The 15,763-nt window shown below is 48.1% G+C and overlaps 3 protein-coding genes across 3 annotated transcripts in view; all 3 read left to right on the top strand.

The window, feature by feature from the left end:
* LOC125428554 (zinc finger protein 420-like) overlaps nt 1-15,763 on the top strand; it is a 577,239-nt gene that overhangs the window by 186,047 nt on the left and 375,429 nt on the right. The window lies entirely within an intron of this gene.
* LOC125428839 (zinc finger and SCAN domain-containing protein 32-like) overlaps nt 1-15,763 on the top strand; it is a 665,212-nt gene that overhangs the window by 331,049 nt on the left and 318,400 nt on the right. The gene's annotated exons all lie outside the window — the stretch shown is intronic.
* PSMB9 (proteasome 20S subunit beta 9) lies at nt 2,377-14,998 on the top strand. The gene is made up of 6 exons (XM_048489548.1): nt 2,377-2,477; nt 3,815-3,882; nt 5,977-6,108; nt 10,828-10,957; nt 12,584-12,725; nt 14,818-14,998. The coding sequence occupies exons 1-6, from the start codon at nt 2,442-2,444 to the stop codon at nt 14,943-14,945; spliced, it is 636 nt and encodes a 211-aa protein (XP_048345505.1). The 5' UTR covers nt 2,377-2,441; the 3' UTR covers nt 14,946-14,998.

The raw sequence follows: 15,763 nt of genomic DNA, 5'->3' as shown, positions 1-15,763 counted from the left end.
CCAGGACAGGAGCGTAATGCCCATTGGGCAAGGTGGGCAGCTGCCCAGGGCATCAACTTGTGGGGGGCACAAAAATGCAGGGTTCGTTTCAGGGGGCATTTTGTTTTAGTGGTGCTTAGCCAGGCGCAGGCTTTTAGGGTTGTGCTAGGCACTGTGGCTCTCAGGGAAGATCAGAGACTGCTCCTAATGATGTTCTCGGGTTTGTGCAGTTTGGTCAGAGCCAAAGAGACCCTCAAAAGGGTGCCCCATCCCCCATTCTCATAATGGGAGCTAAGGAGATAGCACCTTTGAGGTCCATAACTTGTCCTCTCTGGAACCAAACTGCAACAAACTTCAGTAGTATAAGGACAGTCTCCTGATGATACACTGAAATTTTGGTGTATGATATGTTCAAAAATGCACTCTGCAGGGTACCAGTGACCTGGTGCAAAAATATTTTTTTGGTCGTGGTGGGATGGGTCACTTCATTGGGGATCCAACTCAGGTCTGCCCAGGCCTCAGTTTTGTCTCTGCTACTCTCTGCTCCAGGACAGGAGCGTAATGCCCATTGGGCAAGGTGGGCAGCTGCCCAGGGCATCAACTTGTGGGGGGCACAAAAATGCAGGGTTCGTTTTGGGGTATTTTTTAGTGGTTTTCAGTGTTTGGCTTAGCCAGGCGCGTAGGCTTTTAGGGTTGTGCTAGCAGCACCAAAATTTCAGGGTCTCAGGGAAGATCAGGAGACTGCCCTAATGATGCTCCCCGGGGTTGGTGCAGTTTGGTTCAGGGGAGCCAAAGTTATGGACCCTCAAAAGGGTGCCCCATCCCCCATTCTCATATAATGGGGAGCTAAGGAGATAGCACCTTTCGAGGGTCCATAACTTGTCCTCTCTGGAACCAAACTGCAACAAACTTCAGGGGGTAGTATAAGGACAGTCTCCTGATGATACACTGAAATTTTGGTGTATGATATGTTCAAAAATGCACTCTGCAGGGTACCAGTGACCTGGTGCAAAAATATTTTTTTGGTCGTGGTGGGATGGGTCACTTCATTGGGGATCCAACTCAGGTCTTGCCCAGGCCTCAGTTTTGTCTCTGCTACTTCCCCTCTGCTCCAGGATTATCACACCAGTACCTGGACAGCGACGTAGGCTGACCTTTTGTGTTTTTCGCTGACATGCACATTCCTAGGTCAGAATATGTCAGAATACGCAGCTAGCATTTCCCAACACCCCTTCTCATATATGCATTTGTAGTTTTACATTACAATCTTGTTTTATAGTGTTTCCCAGGTTTGCAGTGTACAGTACCTGTTACATACATTTCTTTACACAGTTTCTGTTTGTATCTGCACATCAGCCAAACCTAATCCAAATAGTAAATCATTGTGATTCTGTATGGGTAATGGTTAGGATACCTGCTACATTTGACTCAAATTCAACATATTCCAGTTTAATCAGTCCTGTCTGTACCAATTGTCTAACATTTTGGTATTTAACAGCCACATTCTTGGTTCTGTTTTTGAGGTTTTCATTCTCTGACATTGCTATGCATGTCTGCGAGTCCTCGAACATAACAACGGGTTGTTTACATTCTTCCCCTAGATCTTTTAGTATTTGTATTACCCATTGCACTTCGTTAAGGCTTCTGATAGTGCGGCAAATTCAGCTTGATGTTGAACATGCACAACCCCCAGATTTTGCATTTGGGGACCTGACCACAAGGACATGTGGGTGCCTGGTGAACTCCTGGTTTGACTGCTGCAATGCATTTCGTCCGGGGATGTCCTTGAAGACTACTCAGAACCCACAACAGCCTATTATAGAATGGCAAACCCCCAGTTATCAATGTGTTTAGTAGATTTATTCCATCCATTTTTACTCTGTCCTTCCTTTGAAGGAAAAACATAGTTCCCTCCCCGATTTTATTCGCACGAGAATAACAACCCCGTGTGGCAGGTTACGCCAAAGATCCCCCGCTGATCTTCCTTGGTGAAGCAGGGATTTATTTCCAGGCTTTCCCAGTCCTAATCTTTGTATGCATCACATGGCTTCTTATTCATCCCCTACACGTTAATTTTTCTGTTACGGGAGTGACTGCCAGTAGCTTGCAAGCAGTCAGACCCTTTGCACTCTGCACCTGCGCAGAAGCTCTGCGGCTGTCACTATTGTAAGGCCTGGAATGTGATTCTGTTAGCAAATTCTGGAGCTCAGCCCCGAAGCAAGTCCAGATTCGTCGCAGGCTGCTGAGTCCAGCAGCAATTTGAGCGCTGAGGGAAGCGGCTTGGGACGCCCGACCACGTGACTAAAGTACAGCAAACCCCTCCCCCCCCCCGCCCGCGCTGACCTTTGGGCATCAACTTTAAGTGTGGGGTGTGCGCCCTCCAGTGGTCGTGGCCGGCACTGCAATGCGATTGCTGTCACTTTCGGTCTCGGTTCTGTTCCCCGCGGAAGAAGAGACCCGCCATGGAGAACCGGGGGGCGCAGAAGATCAGCACCGGGGTGAGTGAGGGGCGGAAGGTTTGGGGCTGGGGGGGGGGACACCTGCGGCTGCAAGACCTACTCTTCAGGGATACTTTTGAATGGGGAGGGAGGCTAGGAATCCCCCAATGTGCAGCTGGGGGTGTGTGGGAGCTCATGCAGTGGGGTGAATGAATGGAGGGGTGTGTGCGCTGCGGTCTGTTAACCCCTTCCCTTCCTGACTTTCCAGCCCCCTGACGGGGAAAAGCAAAGTGTAGGTGAGCCAAACATGCACTTTAGTGAGTAGAGCTGTTAGGGTGAATGGGGTTGCTCAGCCTGGTCGTCCAGTTCGAAACAGAGAAACACAAGTGGGGACCCACAAGAAACTTGTGGGAGCAGGTATCCCATTCCTCCTTTCTCTGCTTCCTCCTTTCTCCCCTCTATTTCTCTCAATCTCTCATTCTTTGTCCCTCACTTCTCTCTCTCTCTCTCTCTCTCTCTCTCTTTTGGCCCCCATCGCCCTCCTGGCCTTCCACCTGCTTCTTCTCTCTCCCACAGCAGAGGCGTTCTCAGAATCACAACAGATCTCCCTGGTACAGAAATGAGTCCTCTGTTACGGTTGCCAACTTTGGGATGGCAAATCCCTGGATATTTGGGAGAGAAGACTTGAGAGAGGAATGTCTGGGGAGGGAAACGGCCTCTGCAGGGTTTCATGCCGTAGACTCCACCCTCCAAAGAGCCATTTTCTCCGGAGGAATTGATCGCCGCCATCTGGGAATCAGTTGTAATCCAGCCCTCACCTGGAGACTGGCAACCCTAGATCCTGTGGAGGAAAAGGAAATGGCTGCTTTGTAGTGTATTGTAACCCTCTGACATCCCTCCTCTCTCCAAACTCCAGTCCAAATTTGGCGGCACAGGGGTGATGAGAATTATCTTGCTACAGCATTTTGGCCACCTGAAGTTTCTGAGAAATCTGCATCTCATCGTGCCTTGTGGTAAAGCACATTGTGGTCATCTAACCTTTCTGTGACTGCCGGCCGGTGCGTGGCAAAGTGATGAGGCTGAGATTTTGCATGGTTATCTTCTGAGCCAACCACCCTGTGCGCATAACGGCATTTCCACAACGACAGTCCCTGTCAGAAGACCTTGATTTTGCTCCCCCCTCCCCGGAATCCAAAAGACTGAAATTTGGGGGACCAAATTTGAATGGCTGTGGTCAGTTCCAAGGTCCCACGCAAGTGGTTTTTGGCAAATGTGATGTTTGACCTGGGAGGTGGCCCAGAAGGAATCTTTGCCTGGGGGGTGGGGGGTTTACCACTCTCAGCAGCCCTGTCTCTTCTTCATCCCACCCCTTCACTTCCATTTTTTTTCTCCTGCAGACAACCATCATGGCCGTGGAGTTTGGCGGAGGGGTTGTAGTGGGGTCGGACTCCCGGGTCTCTGCTGGGTGAGCATTAAAGCAATGCCCCGTGTCTGGGAAATGTCTGGTGTCCTCTGCAGCATAGACACCTGGGGTTGGAGTGGAGTCAGGGTGGGCCCTTCACCCAACTACCTGCATTCCCCCCGCTTGCCCACGCATCCTGCCAACACTTCCAAGCCCTTCTGATGCCCAGTTGCCTGCAGCGTCCGTGAACCCTTTTCCCGACAACGATGGTCACTGTATCCAATGCTGCCACTGTACGCTACCCACATGGCCTTCCTCAATGCTGCTGGGCATTTGGATACTTTATTTTTTTATTTATTTTATTAAACTTATAGGCCGCCTATCCCCAGAGGGCTCAAGGCGGCTTCCAACATGGCTGTTACATCAACAGCAAATCAACAGCATAAAATACTAAAATCATTAAAACCTAAGAACTAAGCAGCAATTTTACAATTCATAAATCGGTGTTTAAGATAGGCTACCGAATGGGCCAAATAAAAAGAAAGGAAAAAGGGGAGGAAGTGGGCAGGGCCTCGCGATGGAATTCTATAAATAAGGCAGGCCCAGCTTTAATAAGATGGAACGGGCAGTCTCAGTTTTGATTTCAATTTCAGTGTCGGTAGGGGGTAGATCCACGGTCAAGTTTCCCCAAAAGCCCGGTCAGGAAAGTTCCGCCTTGCAGGCCCTGGACGGAACTCATATAATCCTGCAGGGCCCGCATTGCCGGAGGTAAGGCATCTCCACCAGGCGGGGCCATGTCAAGGCTCTGCAATAGTCCGGGTTGAGCTGGGCCAGCCAGATCATTGCAGGACCAGGGGTCACCAGTAGATCTGCTGCTGTCTCGAGCCGCAGCGACCTATGTGGGGACATATGCGGTGATGGGTCCCCGCGAGGGGTATGTGGGTCCCATGCCGCCGTAAGTCTTTTTAAAGGTTAAAAAAAAAAACCAGCACCTTGAAAAACTATCCGGAACTCCACCTGGAAGTTAGTGTGCAGACGGCGCTGCGCACAGGGGTGATATGATCTGAATAAACTCACTCACCTGTTAGAAGCCGCGGCCGCTTTGCATTCTTGGACCAGCTCTGGCTTCCGGATCAGTCGCGAAGGGAAGGCCCGCCAGAGCGAAGTTAGCAATAATCAAGTCTTCGCAGGTGACCACAGCGATGGGATCATGGTGGCCAGGTCGGACTGGGAGAGATAGGGAGCCAGCCGTGCCTGGCGAAGGTGGAAGAACCCACCCAGGAACATGGGCCACCTGGCTCTCCATAGATAATGAAGTTATCCAGGCGACCCCCCAGGCTGCGGTAGGATGTTGGGGCACAACATGACCCTCCAGATTTGGCGGCTGAAATTCCTCGCCGGGTCTCTCCCCGCCCAGCCAAAAGCGACCTCCTGCCTTCGCTTGTGTTGCTTTAACCTACTCTGTTCTCAACCTAACCAGCAACCGACTCCAGACAGTGCTGTAGAGCTGCAGGGCCGAGGTCGCCCTCCATCAACAACAGAATGAGCTGGGTGTCATCCGCATATTGGTGACAGACCAGCCCAGGTATTGTGAGCAGCAGTGGCGTAGGAGGTTAAGAGCTCGTGTATCTAATCTGGAGGAACCAGGTTTGATTCCCAGCTCTGCCGCCTGAGCTGTGGAGGCTTATCTGGGGAATTCCTAGGATTATCCCAGTGCACTCCCACACACGCCAGCTGGGCTGCACTTTGGGCTAGTCACAGCTTCTCGGAGCTCTCTCAGCCCCACCTACCTCACAGGGTGTTTGTTGTGAGGGGGGAAGGGCAAGGAGATTGTAAGCCCCTTTGAGTCTCCTGCAGGAGAGAAAGGGGGGATAGAAATCCAAACTCTTCTTCTTCTTCTTCAGGTGGCACGGGAGGAGGTGCGTGGGTGGGGGTTAGCAACAGTGGGCCCCACCAGAAGCCCTGGCCCCTAGCCCCTCCGGGTGTGCTGGTGCCGGCCTGCAGGGGTGTGGGCAGCCAGTCCTGGAGTCTTGTTTCTTCTGGTGGAAAATTTTTTAGAGTCCTTTTCTGGAGGAGGGTCAGCAACCCTGACTCTGATGTAGTGTCTCTCCCCCTCCACGCGATCACCCCTTTTAAAGTCTTCCGTCCCCTCCTCAGGGAATCCGTGGTGAATCGCTTCTTCAACAAGCTGGAGCCTCTCCATGACCGGATTTACTGTGCGCTCTCCGGATCGGCAGCCGATGCCCAGGCCATCGCCGACTCTGTGAATTACCAGCTGGAACTCCACAGGTGAGGGAGTCTGGCCATATCCTCAGGGGTGGGACATTCTCATAGAGAAAGCCAAATTCCAGAGGGGACTGCAATGCTCCTTGCTTGCAGCCTACAGCCTTTTGACAGCACCTTAAAGAATAATCAGTGAATTAGAAGAAAAAGAGTTTGGATTTATAACCTGCTTTTCCTTCCATTTAAGAAGTTTCAAAGGCCGATTATGCATGGAACGCTTACCTCAGGGCTCTTTGCTGCACAGTGGGTTGTAGTAGGGTTTCCTCACATTTCTCTGTTTACATGCGAGGAGGCCCTCCACTGCCTATGGAGCAGCTTGCTTACTGAAGTTTCCAGGGCCTCTGCGTTTCCTGGTTCTCTTAACTGCACTCATCAACTCATTCTTAAAGGCATATAGTCACAAGATTTTTGGCTTTGTTAAAGCCCTTTAATTGCTGCTATTGCAGTTATGTAGAAATATATATTCTAACCCCTTTCCAAAAATATCACACACACCCCGCAAGTGAAACAGGTTTATTTTGATATTCCTTGATATTTTGATATTCCTGCATTAGAGCTACCCCCACACTGGTGGCACTTCGGAGAGGAGCGTTTCTTGGGAGAGAAACCGTGACTCAGCCCCAAGGCCACTTCCAGCAGGGCTTCTATGTGGAGGGAGTGGGGGAACCAAAACCCGGAGCCTCCAGATGAGAGTCCACCTGCTCTTAACCACTATATCACGCTGGCAGAACCCTCCATAGGCATAAACACATACTTCATCTGTCAAATGAAACAATTTCAGAAAATGCAGAGAGAAGGTCATTTTGCAAAATCAGTCCAAAAAGCCACTTGAGACACGATGAGAACAGTCAGGCTAATTTATCTCTGAATCATGCAGACAGCAAAGGTCAGCAGAATGTGATCACACGACTCAAAGGCCCAATGAGAGCCCACATGCCTGTGTTTCAGGAAATCTAGATCTGAGTCAAGTAGCACCATAGCGGACCAACAAGGCTTTCCTAGTACAAGATTTTAAGAATCAAAGCTCGTTTGTCAGATTGACTCCCGAAAATTCACAGACCCAAGTCTTGTCGAGCCCTGAGGTGCCAGTGGGTTCAAATCTAGCTGTTCTACCACAGAGCACCAAAGCTGGACTCCGAAACTATTTCGGAGGATGAAACAGGCCTGTACTGTTTTGAGTTTGCAGTAGAGCCCCAAGATGTCTTCAGGGAAATGCACAATGCAGGTGACCAGCCCAGTTTTTTTGGGGGGGTGGCGGTCATGCAGATATCACATCTGGCAACTGTCACAGGGACCTCACAGCCTTCTGCCACTATGCACAAGTCATCCTGGGGTCCCAAGGAAAATCTGGACTGTCGTTGGCTGGAATTTGGAATGGATTCTCCCCACCACCACCACACACACATTATTTTATTGGTCTTAAAAAGAAATCATCTTGAACAGACCCTACTCTTTTCCTTATATGCTGCTTCTTCAAGCTCACACTACCACAGAGACCTGAGAAAGGAGAGTGGGGTACAGACCCGTGCAGACCTCTGTTCAAGGGACAGATTACTGATGAGACTGGAATAGTCTATCTGTTAAACCAAGATCTGCTAACTGTGGCAGATGGATCTTTGTTGTTCAAAAGGGGTTGTGGCATGCAGTAAGGGCACAGCTAGATTCAGGAAAACGTGGTCATCTGAAACATGACCTACTCCCAACTAATGTTTAACTTGGTATACTAAGATTAAAGGTGTTAATGGAGAGGAAAAATTATCCTCTGCAGTAGAGGCAGACTATAAATGGAAATATATATTAACTATTTAGTTAATATAAAATGTTAACTAAATAATAAATCCCTCAGCTTTTCCTGGAGTCATAGGTCCTCTTCATGGGCCTCTGCCTCAGGAGACAGATACGCTCCCATAAAATCTTTATCGAAAGGTCAGAATAAACCACTCCATGGTGCTTATTTAGTTGGAACCACAAGGCGCGGTAGAGCTCTCTCCCCTCAATCTGATCAACAGATCGGTTTTTATTTCCATTTTCCCACACAACAGTTTTTAAATATATTTTTCATATTGTTGTGGTTTCGGGTTGGGGAGTGGTTGCATTTAGTATTCTTCTGATGTTACTGCACCTAGTGGCTGGAATCTTCAGACCACAGATGCAGGCGAAACATCAGGAGAGAATGCTGCTAGAACATGGCCATACAGCCCGGAAATCACACAGCACCCAAGTGATTCCGGCCGTGAAAGCCTTCAACAATACATATTTTTCATAGTTTTGTAAAAAAGTAGCAATATCAAACAGTTTGACAAACAGAAGAATAAGAACAGCAAATGAAACTCAATTTCAAGTAAATATAAAGAGAGAGCCAATGTTATGCAAAAAAACGTTCTACAAGGACAAATTGATCAACTGGTGTTCAGCCACTATTATTATTCTCACTCAACATTGTTGTTTAAAAGCTAGTTCAATCCCTCCTCAAAACTGTGTGAAGCAAGCCATAGTTAGCCAAAAGTTTCCCAACTCTTTGCTCCTGTGCCTTTCACAACTGAGCGACCTGAAGACATTAGAGGACCTGCCAATACTTATCTTCACACTACAAAATATACCAAATGAATGTATAAATAAAAAACCTCCACCTGCTGTTTTCTATAGACGAAGCTTCTACAGACATAAGAACAGCTAAGCTGTGGTCAGTTGGCAACCCACGAATTGCTGCCACTGTGAAAAAGTCACAAAACTAAAGTCCTTTTATACGGGCTTTTAAAACCAACTTTGAGGTTTTAAAAAAAGATTTGACATTTGAGGAGCAGCAGTGGCGTAGGAGGTTAAGAGCTCGTATATCTAATCTGGAGGAACCAGGTTTGATTCCCAGCTCTGCCGCCTGAGCTGTGGAGGCTTATCTGGGGAATTCAGATTAGCCTGTACACTCCCACACATGCCAGCTGGGTGACCTTGGGCTAGTCACAGCTTCTCGAAGCTCTCTCAGCCCCACCTACCTCACAGGGTGTTTGTTGTGAGGGGGGAAGGGCAAGGAGATTGTAAGCCCCTTTGAGTCTCCTGCAGGAGAGAAAGCGGGGATATAAATCCAAACTCTTCTTCTTCTTCTTCTAAAGGATAAAAAACAACAGAACCGTTTTTGGAAATCCTGGATTAAGTCTTCATTAATTGGGGCAGGGTGGGGGGAGATGTATCCTTAAGGTATGGGAAACTGGACCAATGCAAAGTTTAAACCCTTCAACAAGTCGCTGAGATGGGATTTGGCTATCAGAAAGCAGGAATAATACGAATTTTGTCAGAGAAAGCCCTCTAAAGACTCTTTCTTGCAAAGAATCCAACTTTTTAGATGTGTTTGGAGGGGAAGGTTTGCTGGGGCAGCAGCGCCCCCTGGTGACCGCAGTGAGCAAAGCCGATTCCGTTCTCTGGGCTGATTTCCCCGAAAAGGCGAGTCAGCAGCTGGGCTGGTTTCCAAAATGCAATCCAGGAGGGGGCGGGGACTGTCTGGGCAGCTGGAAACCACCGCAGCGTTTCAAGAACTTTGGAAACCACCCAGAAGGAAGCCGGGCAGGCTGACAGCCTTGCTCGTTGTGCTTGCCAGTGTGTTAGAAGAAGCAAAGTGACTTCCAACAATTAATAATTTGGACCCAGGCTGAGAGGCAGTGTGGCGAAGCGGCTGGAGCCAGGGAAGAGGGAGGGCTGGGTTCGAATTCTGAACGAGTCAGCCAACTGCTTATTTACTTATCGAAAAGGTAGACTTCATGACCCGATTGTCAAAGAGAGCGAGAAATTTTAACCCTCTTCTCCTCTGATGCTTTAATCACACGCAACCTGCATTTGTAATTTCTTTCTTGCTAAGTCAGTCCTAGAAACTGTATTTGCAAAGGGGTGGGTGGGAGATGCTTTGATTTACTTTGGTCTCTGACAAACATGATATGGAAAGAGATAGTTCTCATCTATCTGATTAAATGGGTGGTCATCCAACATTCAAAGTTTAATTATGGAGGCATATTTGAGAGCTGTGTTTCAATAATTGTGGTTGGAGGGGTCTGGACATTTTCCTAGAAGTGCTTGCCACATCAGTCTGTGCTAGGGCTGCCCCCCCAGGCCAAATCCAAGATGGAGAATCTGGCTACAACTTGGGAGGCCATGATAGGCCTGTGAGCTTACATTGTTTGGGCATGATTTGTAGCTCAGACTAAGGTTCAATAAAGACTTCTGATCAAGCAACCGGAGTCCTCTAATTGACTTCAGTCTTAAGACCTGACAGGTGGTCAACTCTGGGGAGAATAATTGGTGCAGCCCAGGGAGAGGAGGCTTCAAGAAGGGTGTGTGTGTGGGTGGAAGATATAAATGGAGTACAATGCCTCTGAGTCCACTCTCTGATGCAGCCACTGGCTCCAGGGAAGTTGTCTTTTGACAGCCCTAATCTCCTTTGCTGTTTGCAGAAGACAAAATGGCAGGGCAGAGAGAGTCTCTTGTCTGAGGAGTGGTAGAGACTTGCCAGGTAGGTGTTTGGACAAGCAAAGGACCTGGGCCCATATGTGAGGGAAACGCCCCTTGTGGCTAGACTCAGCACACAGAAACAGACAACAACATCAATAAACATTATTTAACTGAATGACAAAATCTCCCAATTTGGGCCCAGCCTATTTTAAAGTGGACGTGGTTTTGAAAAAGAAGACTGTTTTGTGCCACTTTGGGACCATGATTTGCGTTTCTTTTTCTCTTTGGCAGCCTGAACCTGGACGAGACCCCGCTGGTCCTGGCTGCGGCCACTTTGGTGAAGAACATCAGCTACAAATACAAAGAGGAGCTCTCTGCCCATCTCATAGTGGCAGGATGGGACCCCAAGCGAGGAGGACAAGTGAGTCTGTTGGGGGGTGGGGTTAAAGTGAAAGCCCCCTCCCACCATCTCCTATCCATGGCTTGTTTGCATGCAATCCCCTCCCCCTCCTATCACTCCCTTCCAAAAATGGATTTTTGCACAGTTCCTAGTGGATTCAGGGGTGTTTTGACTTAACAGGTCTTTGCTGAGACTGGAAGCTCATCTGATCAGGTCTAAGGCTGAGCGCAAACAATTGTGCTCGGTAAATTCTGGGTCCAGGTTTTCAAAACCCAGACATTTTTGGTAAAGATGAATAAAGCCAATACTAGGTTGGGAGTTTCTTGGTCGAGGAAACAGCGAAGCAGCATTCTCTCCTGACGTTTCGCCTGCTTCTGTGGTTGGCATCTTCAGAGGATCTGAATTCTGTGGCTGGCATCTTCAGATCCTCTGATGATGCCAGCCACAGCTGCAGGTGAAACGTCAGGAGAGAATGCTGCTAGAACATGGCCATACAGCCCAGAAACCACACAGCACCCCAGGATCTTGTTTCTGAAAGCCTTCGACAATACTTCATCATTTGTTGTGGAAGCTTGGCTGGTTACCAGGCATCTTCCTGACGCTTCCGCTTCTGGGTGGTTGGCATCTCTCAGATTCGGAGTCTGTGGCTGGCATCTTCAGATCCTCTGATGATGCCAGCCACAGCTGCAGGTGAAACGTCAGGAGAGAATGCTGCTAGAACATGGCCATACAGCCCAGAAACCACACAGCACCCCAGTGATTCCAGCCGTGAAAGCCTTCGACAATACTCATCAGCTTTATTCGGCTTTTCACGGAACTTTTTTGAGTTTTAAAAACCCGAACCTAAAATATTTCAATTCTCCCTGCCACTTCTTCTCATGTGGACATAAAAAGGGGCGGGGAGACAGCGTGGAGAGCAGCCAGCTTTAAGAGAGGAGACTCCTCTCTCTGCAAGCAACTTGGTTCCTTCCCTGATCCCAAAGCCGGCAAAAGCCAAATAAGCTGAAACCTGTTCAGTTTTTTCAGAACCAGGCTGACTTGGCTCTGCTGAATAGCCTGGTTTTTTTCCAGTAAAAAACTTCCAAAAAACCTGATAACGTTTTTTTCCTGAAGTTTTTGATGTTGGATTTACCAAATTATCACCCCTAATTAGGTCACCGTCACCCAAGGATTAATTTTTTAACTTCATTTATACCCCGCCTTTCTCCCCAATGAGGACACAAAGCCATCCTTCGTCTCCATTTTATCCTCACAAACCAGCTTGGAAGGCAGTTTAGGCTGAGACTGTGTAACGGGCCCAGATCACCTCTGGAGCGTCCATGGCAGAGCAGGGAATCAAACCTTGATCTCCAATTCCTGACCTGACCCTCTAACCTCCATGCAACACTGACTCTCTTTGCTGAGACCAGAAGCTCATCTGATAAGATCACCCTGAGGATGTAGGAAAGGAACCAGGGCAATTTTTTCCAGTTAAGCAGTCCTTGAACATTTCCCTTCAGTCTGGGGGCTTCACCCAGCTTCATAATAATGGGAGACCCTCTCACCCATTATTGCCTTATGCAGCCCTGCTCTTCAGATGAGATTTCTATTCATTTCTGAGCGTCACAATCCTCCCCCTCCCTCCTCTGCAACTGTTGATCCCAACAGGTTTACGGGACTTTAGGGGGCATGCTGACCCGGCAGCCGTTTTTCGTCGGGGGGTCGGGGAGCACCTACATTTATGGCTACGTTGACTCCGCCTACAAACCCGGAATGACCCAGGAGGAATGTCGTCAGTTCACCAAGAACGGTAGATGTCTACTTGCGTGTGTGTGTGTGTGTGAGAAGTTTGAAAGGTGTAATGTTGCCAACCTCCAGGCAGTGGCTGGAGGTTCTTCTGCTATTACAACTAGTCTTCAGGCTACAAAGATCAGTTCACCTGGGGGAAAAATGGCAGCTTTGGAAGTTGGGCTCTGCAGTTCATTTGAATAGCCTCAGCTCTGGAAACTTGGTTCTCCTCAGGCTCCAATCCCCAAATCTGCAGGTATTTCCCAACCTGGAACTGGCAACCCAAAGGCTCATGGGGGGAGGGGATGAAAGGAGGTGTGTGGAGGCCAAGATGTTTGCTTTTAGGCCTGGCTGGTTTGGGAGACGGTTGCCTTTGGAAACTAGAACTGTATGTCCTCGTTTTGACTCCTCCCCATCCAAGATGGAGAGTTTGGCTATCTACTGGGAGGCTATCACAGGCCTATGATCTTTTGTTCTTTGGGGCATGATTTCCAGCTCAGTCTAAGCTATGGTGTTGCCAACTTGTATTGCTGTGATGGTGTAAGGTGGTGTTTTAGTGGTGTCTGTTTTCTGCTATCTCGACCTTGGCTGCATTCCTAGAACTGGGCTGTGCGCCCGATGTGGAGATGTAACCTTGCACTTTTCCCTTATCTTGTGTGTTTGAAGCCTTTGCTTACAAGGCTAGTTTGAAGGTTTCTGATTTTCGTGGGAACCTGTTTGAGTCTGGGAGGAACTGACCTCGTCTTCGTAGAAAAGCAATGTGTCTAGCCTCCGGAACGGGTCAGATCTCAGCATTTCAGGTGTCGCATCATGGAAGCTTAAGAAAGAACTTTCAAAGTTACTTCGCTCTAGTCCCTTCTTGGTTCCTTGCTTATGATGGTGTAAGGTGGTGTTTTAGTGGTGTCTGTTTTCTGCTATCTCGACCTTGGCTGCATTCCTAGAACTGGGCTGTGCGCCCGATGTGGAGATGTAACCTTGCACTTTTCCCTTATCTTGTGTGTTTGAAGCCTTTTGCTTAAGGCTAGTTTGAAGCTAGTTTCTGATTTTCGTGGGAACCTGTTTGAGTCTGGGGGGGGGGAGGAACTGAATTCGTTCGTAAAAGCAATGTGTTCAGTCGGAACGGGTCAGATTCAGCATTTCGTGTGTCGTGTATCATGGAAGCTTAAGAATAAAGAACTTTCAAAGTTACTTTCGTTCTAGTCCTTTCCTGGTTCCTTACAGATGGAGTTATTTGCTGCATTGAATTTCAATTTAATTTATTACTGTTTTTAGATGGTTTATGTATCCTATTGGATTAATTGAATTGTTATGGGGTTGTTTGGGGTTGTTGTGAGCCGTCTAGAGCCCTTTGGGGATGAGGCAGCCTATAAAATAGAATGAATGAATGAATGAATGAATGAATGAATGAATGAATGAATGAATGAATGAATGAATGAATGAATGAATGAATGAGGATGGAAGTTCCTGGAGATTTAGGGCTGGGGCTTGGGGAGGGCCATATTTGGAGGTAGAGAAGGGCCTCAGCAGGATATGCCATAGACTCTACTCTCCAAAGCAGCTATTTTCTCCAGGGGAGATGATTTCTGTCATCCAGAGATCAATTCTAATTCCAGGAGATCTCCAGTCCCCCCACCCCACCCCCCCGATGCTGGAAACACTAGACTGTGTGTTGGGATACAACGTGGGATAGTTTTCCTCTTAGGCGATATTCTCAGTAGGGAGGACCTATATTCCGAGATACAGTGGACTACATTTCCATCATTCCCGCCAAGCATTGTAGCCAATTGACCATGCTGGCAGGGGCTGATGGGAATTGTAGTCCATAACATCTGGAATGCCAAAGGTTCGCCACCCTTACTCCAGCGCTAGGATCATACTATCAGCCCCTGCCAGCATGGTCAATTGACCATGCTGGCAGGGGCTGATGGGAATTGTAGTCCATAACATCTGGAATGCCAAAGGTTCGCCACCACTGTTCTAATGTAATTGCATTCCCTTCTTATGTATATCGTTTTCATTTCAGTCTTCCTCACTAATACCTTTCATTTCCCACCCCCTCCAAACCCTCTTGCCAGTCCTAGACAAATTTCAACTTCTTTTCTCCTCCCTTCCAGCCATCGCCTTGGCCATGTCCCGGGACGGATCCAGCGGGGGCGTCATTTACCTCATCACCATCACAGAAAACGGCGTCAAGGAAGACCTTGTGTTCGGAAATGAGCTCCCCCAATTCTATGATAAATGAAAGCGATTCTCCTTCCCCCTTTTAAGCCAATAAATTTTATAAATGGAACTGTATTTGTGTGGGTGGCTCTCTGGAGCGGACTCTTGCATGTGGTCAAAGCCATACTTACACTTGGGTATGTAAAATTGGCTTTCTTCAGGCCTTCAGCAGAAATTTTCTAGTTCTTGAGTGTTTGACAGTGAGCTATATCAGGCATCACCAGAGAGAGAAAGAGGGAGGGAGGGAGGGAGAAAATTGTGTTTTTGTCTCAGAGAGGGAATGAGTATCTTCCTACTTCTCCTGAGACCAGGGCCCTGTGGCACATAAATCATTTCTGTGGGGCCTGCAAGACAGAGATATTCCACCAGGTCTTTGGTTGAGGCCATTCCGTTAACCTGTGATATCCCAACTGAAAGAGCCAGCCTCCATCCATCTGGCGAGATTTCACTCTCCCCCTTCCCTCCCCCTTCAATCAACAGAGAACAGAACTAGAGGGTTGAGTTAATTTTACAATAGATTCTATTGACTGGTTCGCCAACTGTATAGGAATTGCAGTTTGTACAGAAATTGATTTTAGTACCTATTGATATAATCTGATTTTAGTATTAATTTACGTTAAATGTGTTGCTAATATTGCAGAGTTTTAACCCTTTTTGTAAGCTGCCCTTAGCCCGACTTCAGCTGGGAATTAGGATAAAAATAAAATAAATGTCACGCTCCAGGGGGTCATAACCAGAAGTTTGACATCCAACAACAAATTGGAGGGGGGGGGGGGGAAAGGTAGAAAGGTCACCAAGAGGGACTTTAGAAAACTGTTAATAGGCAGGCAGGATTTGGAT

The sequence above is a fragment of the Sphaerodactylus townsendi genome, linkage group LG03, assembly GCF_021028975.2.
Source record: "Sphaerodactylus townsendi isolate TG3544 linkage group LG03, MPM_Stown_v2.3, whole genome shotgun sequence".
Classification (NCBI taxonomy): Eukaryota; Metazoa; Chordata; class Lepidosauria; order Squamata; family Sphaerodactylidae; genus Sphaerodactylus; species Sphaerodactylus townsendi.
This window is presented reverse-complemented; position numbering and strand designations above follow the sequence as displayed.

Excerpts from the sequence above, each read along its gene's own strand:
- PSMB9 (XM_048489548.1), top strand. The coding sequence starts at position 2,442 with ATGGAGAACCGGGGGGCGCAGAAGATCAGCACCGGG. Across the intron at positions 2,478-3,814 it reads CGCAGAAGATCAGCACCGGG|ACAACCATCATGGCCGTGGA; the intron begins GTGAGTGAGGGG and ends TTTCTCCTGCAG. Across the intron at positions 10,958-12,583 it reads ACCCCAAGCGAGGAGGACAA|GTTTACGGGACTTTAGGGGG; the intron begins GTGAGTCTGTTG and ends TGATCCCAACAG.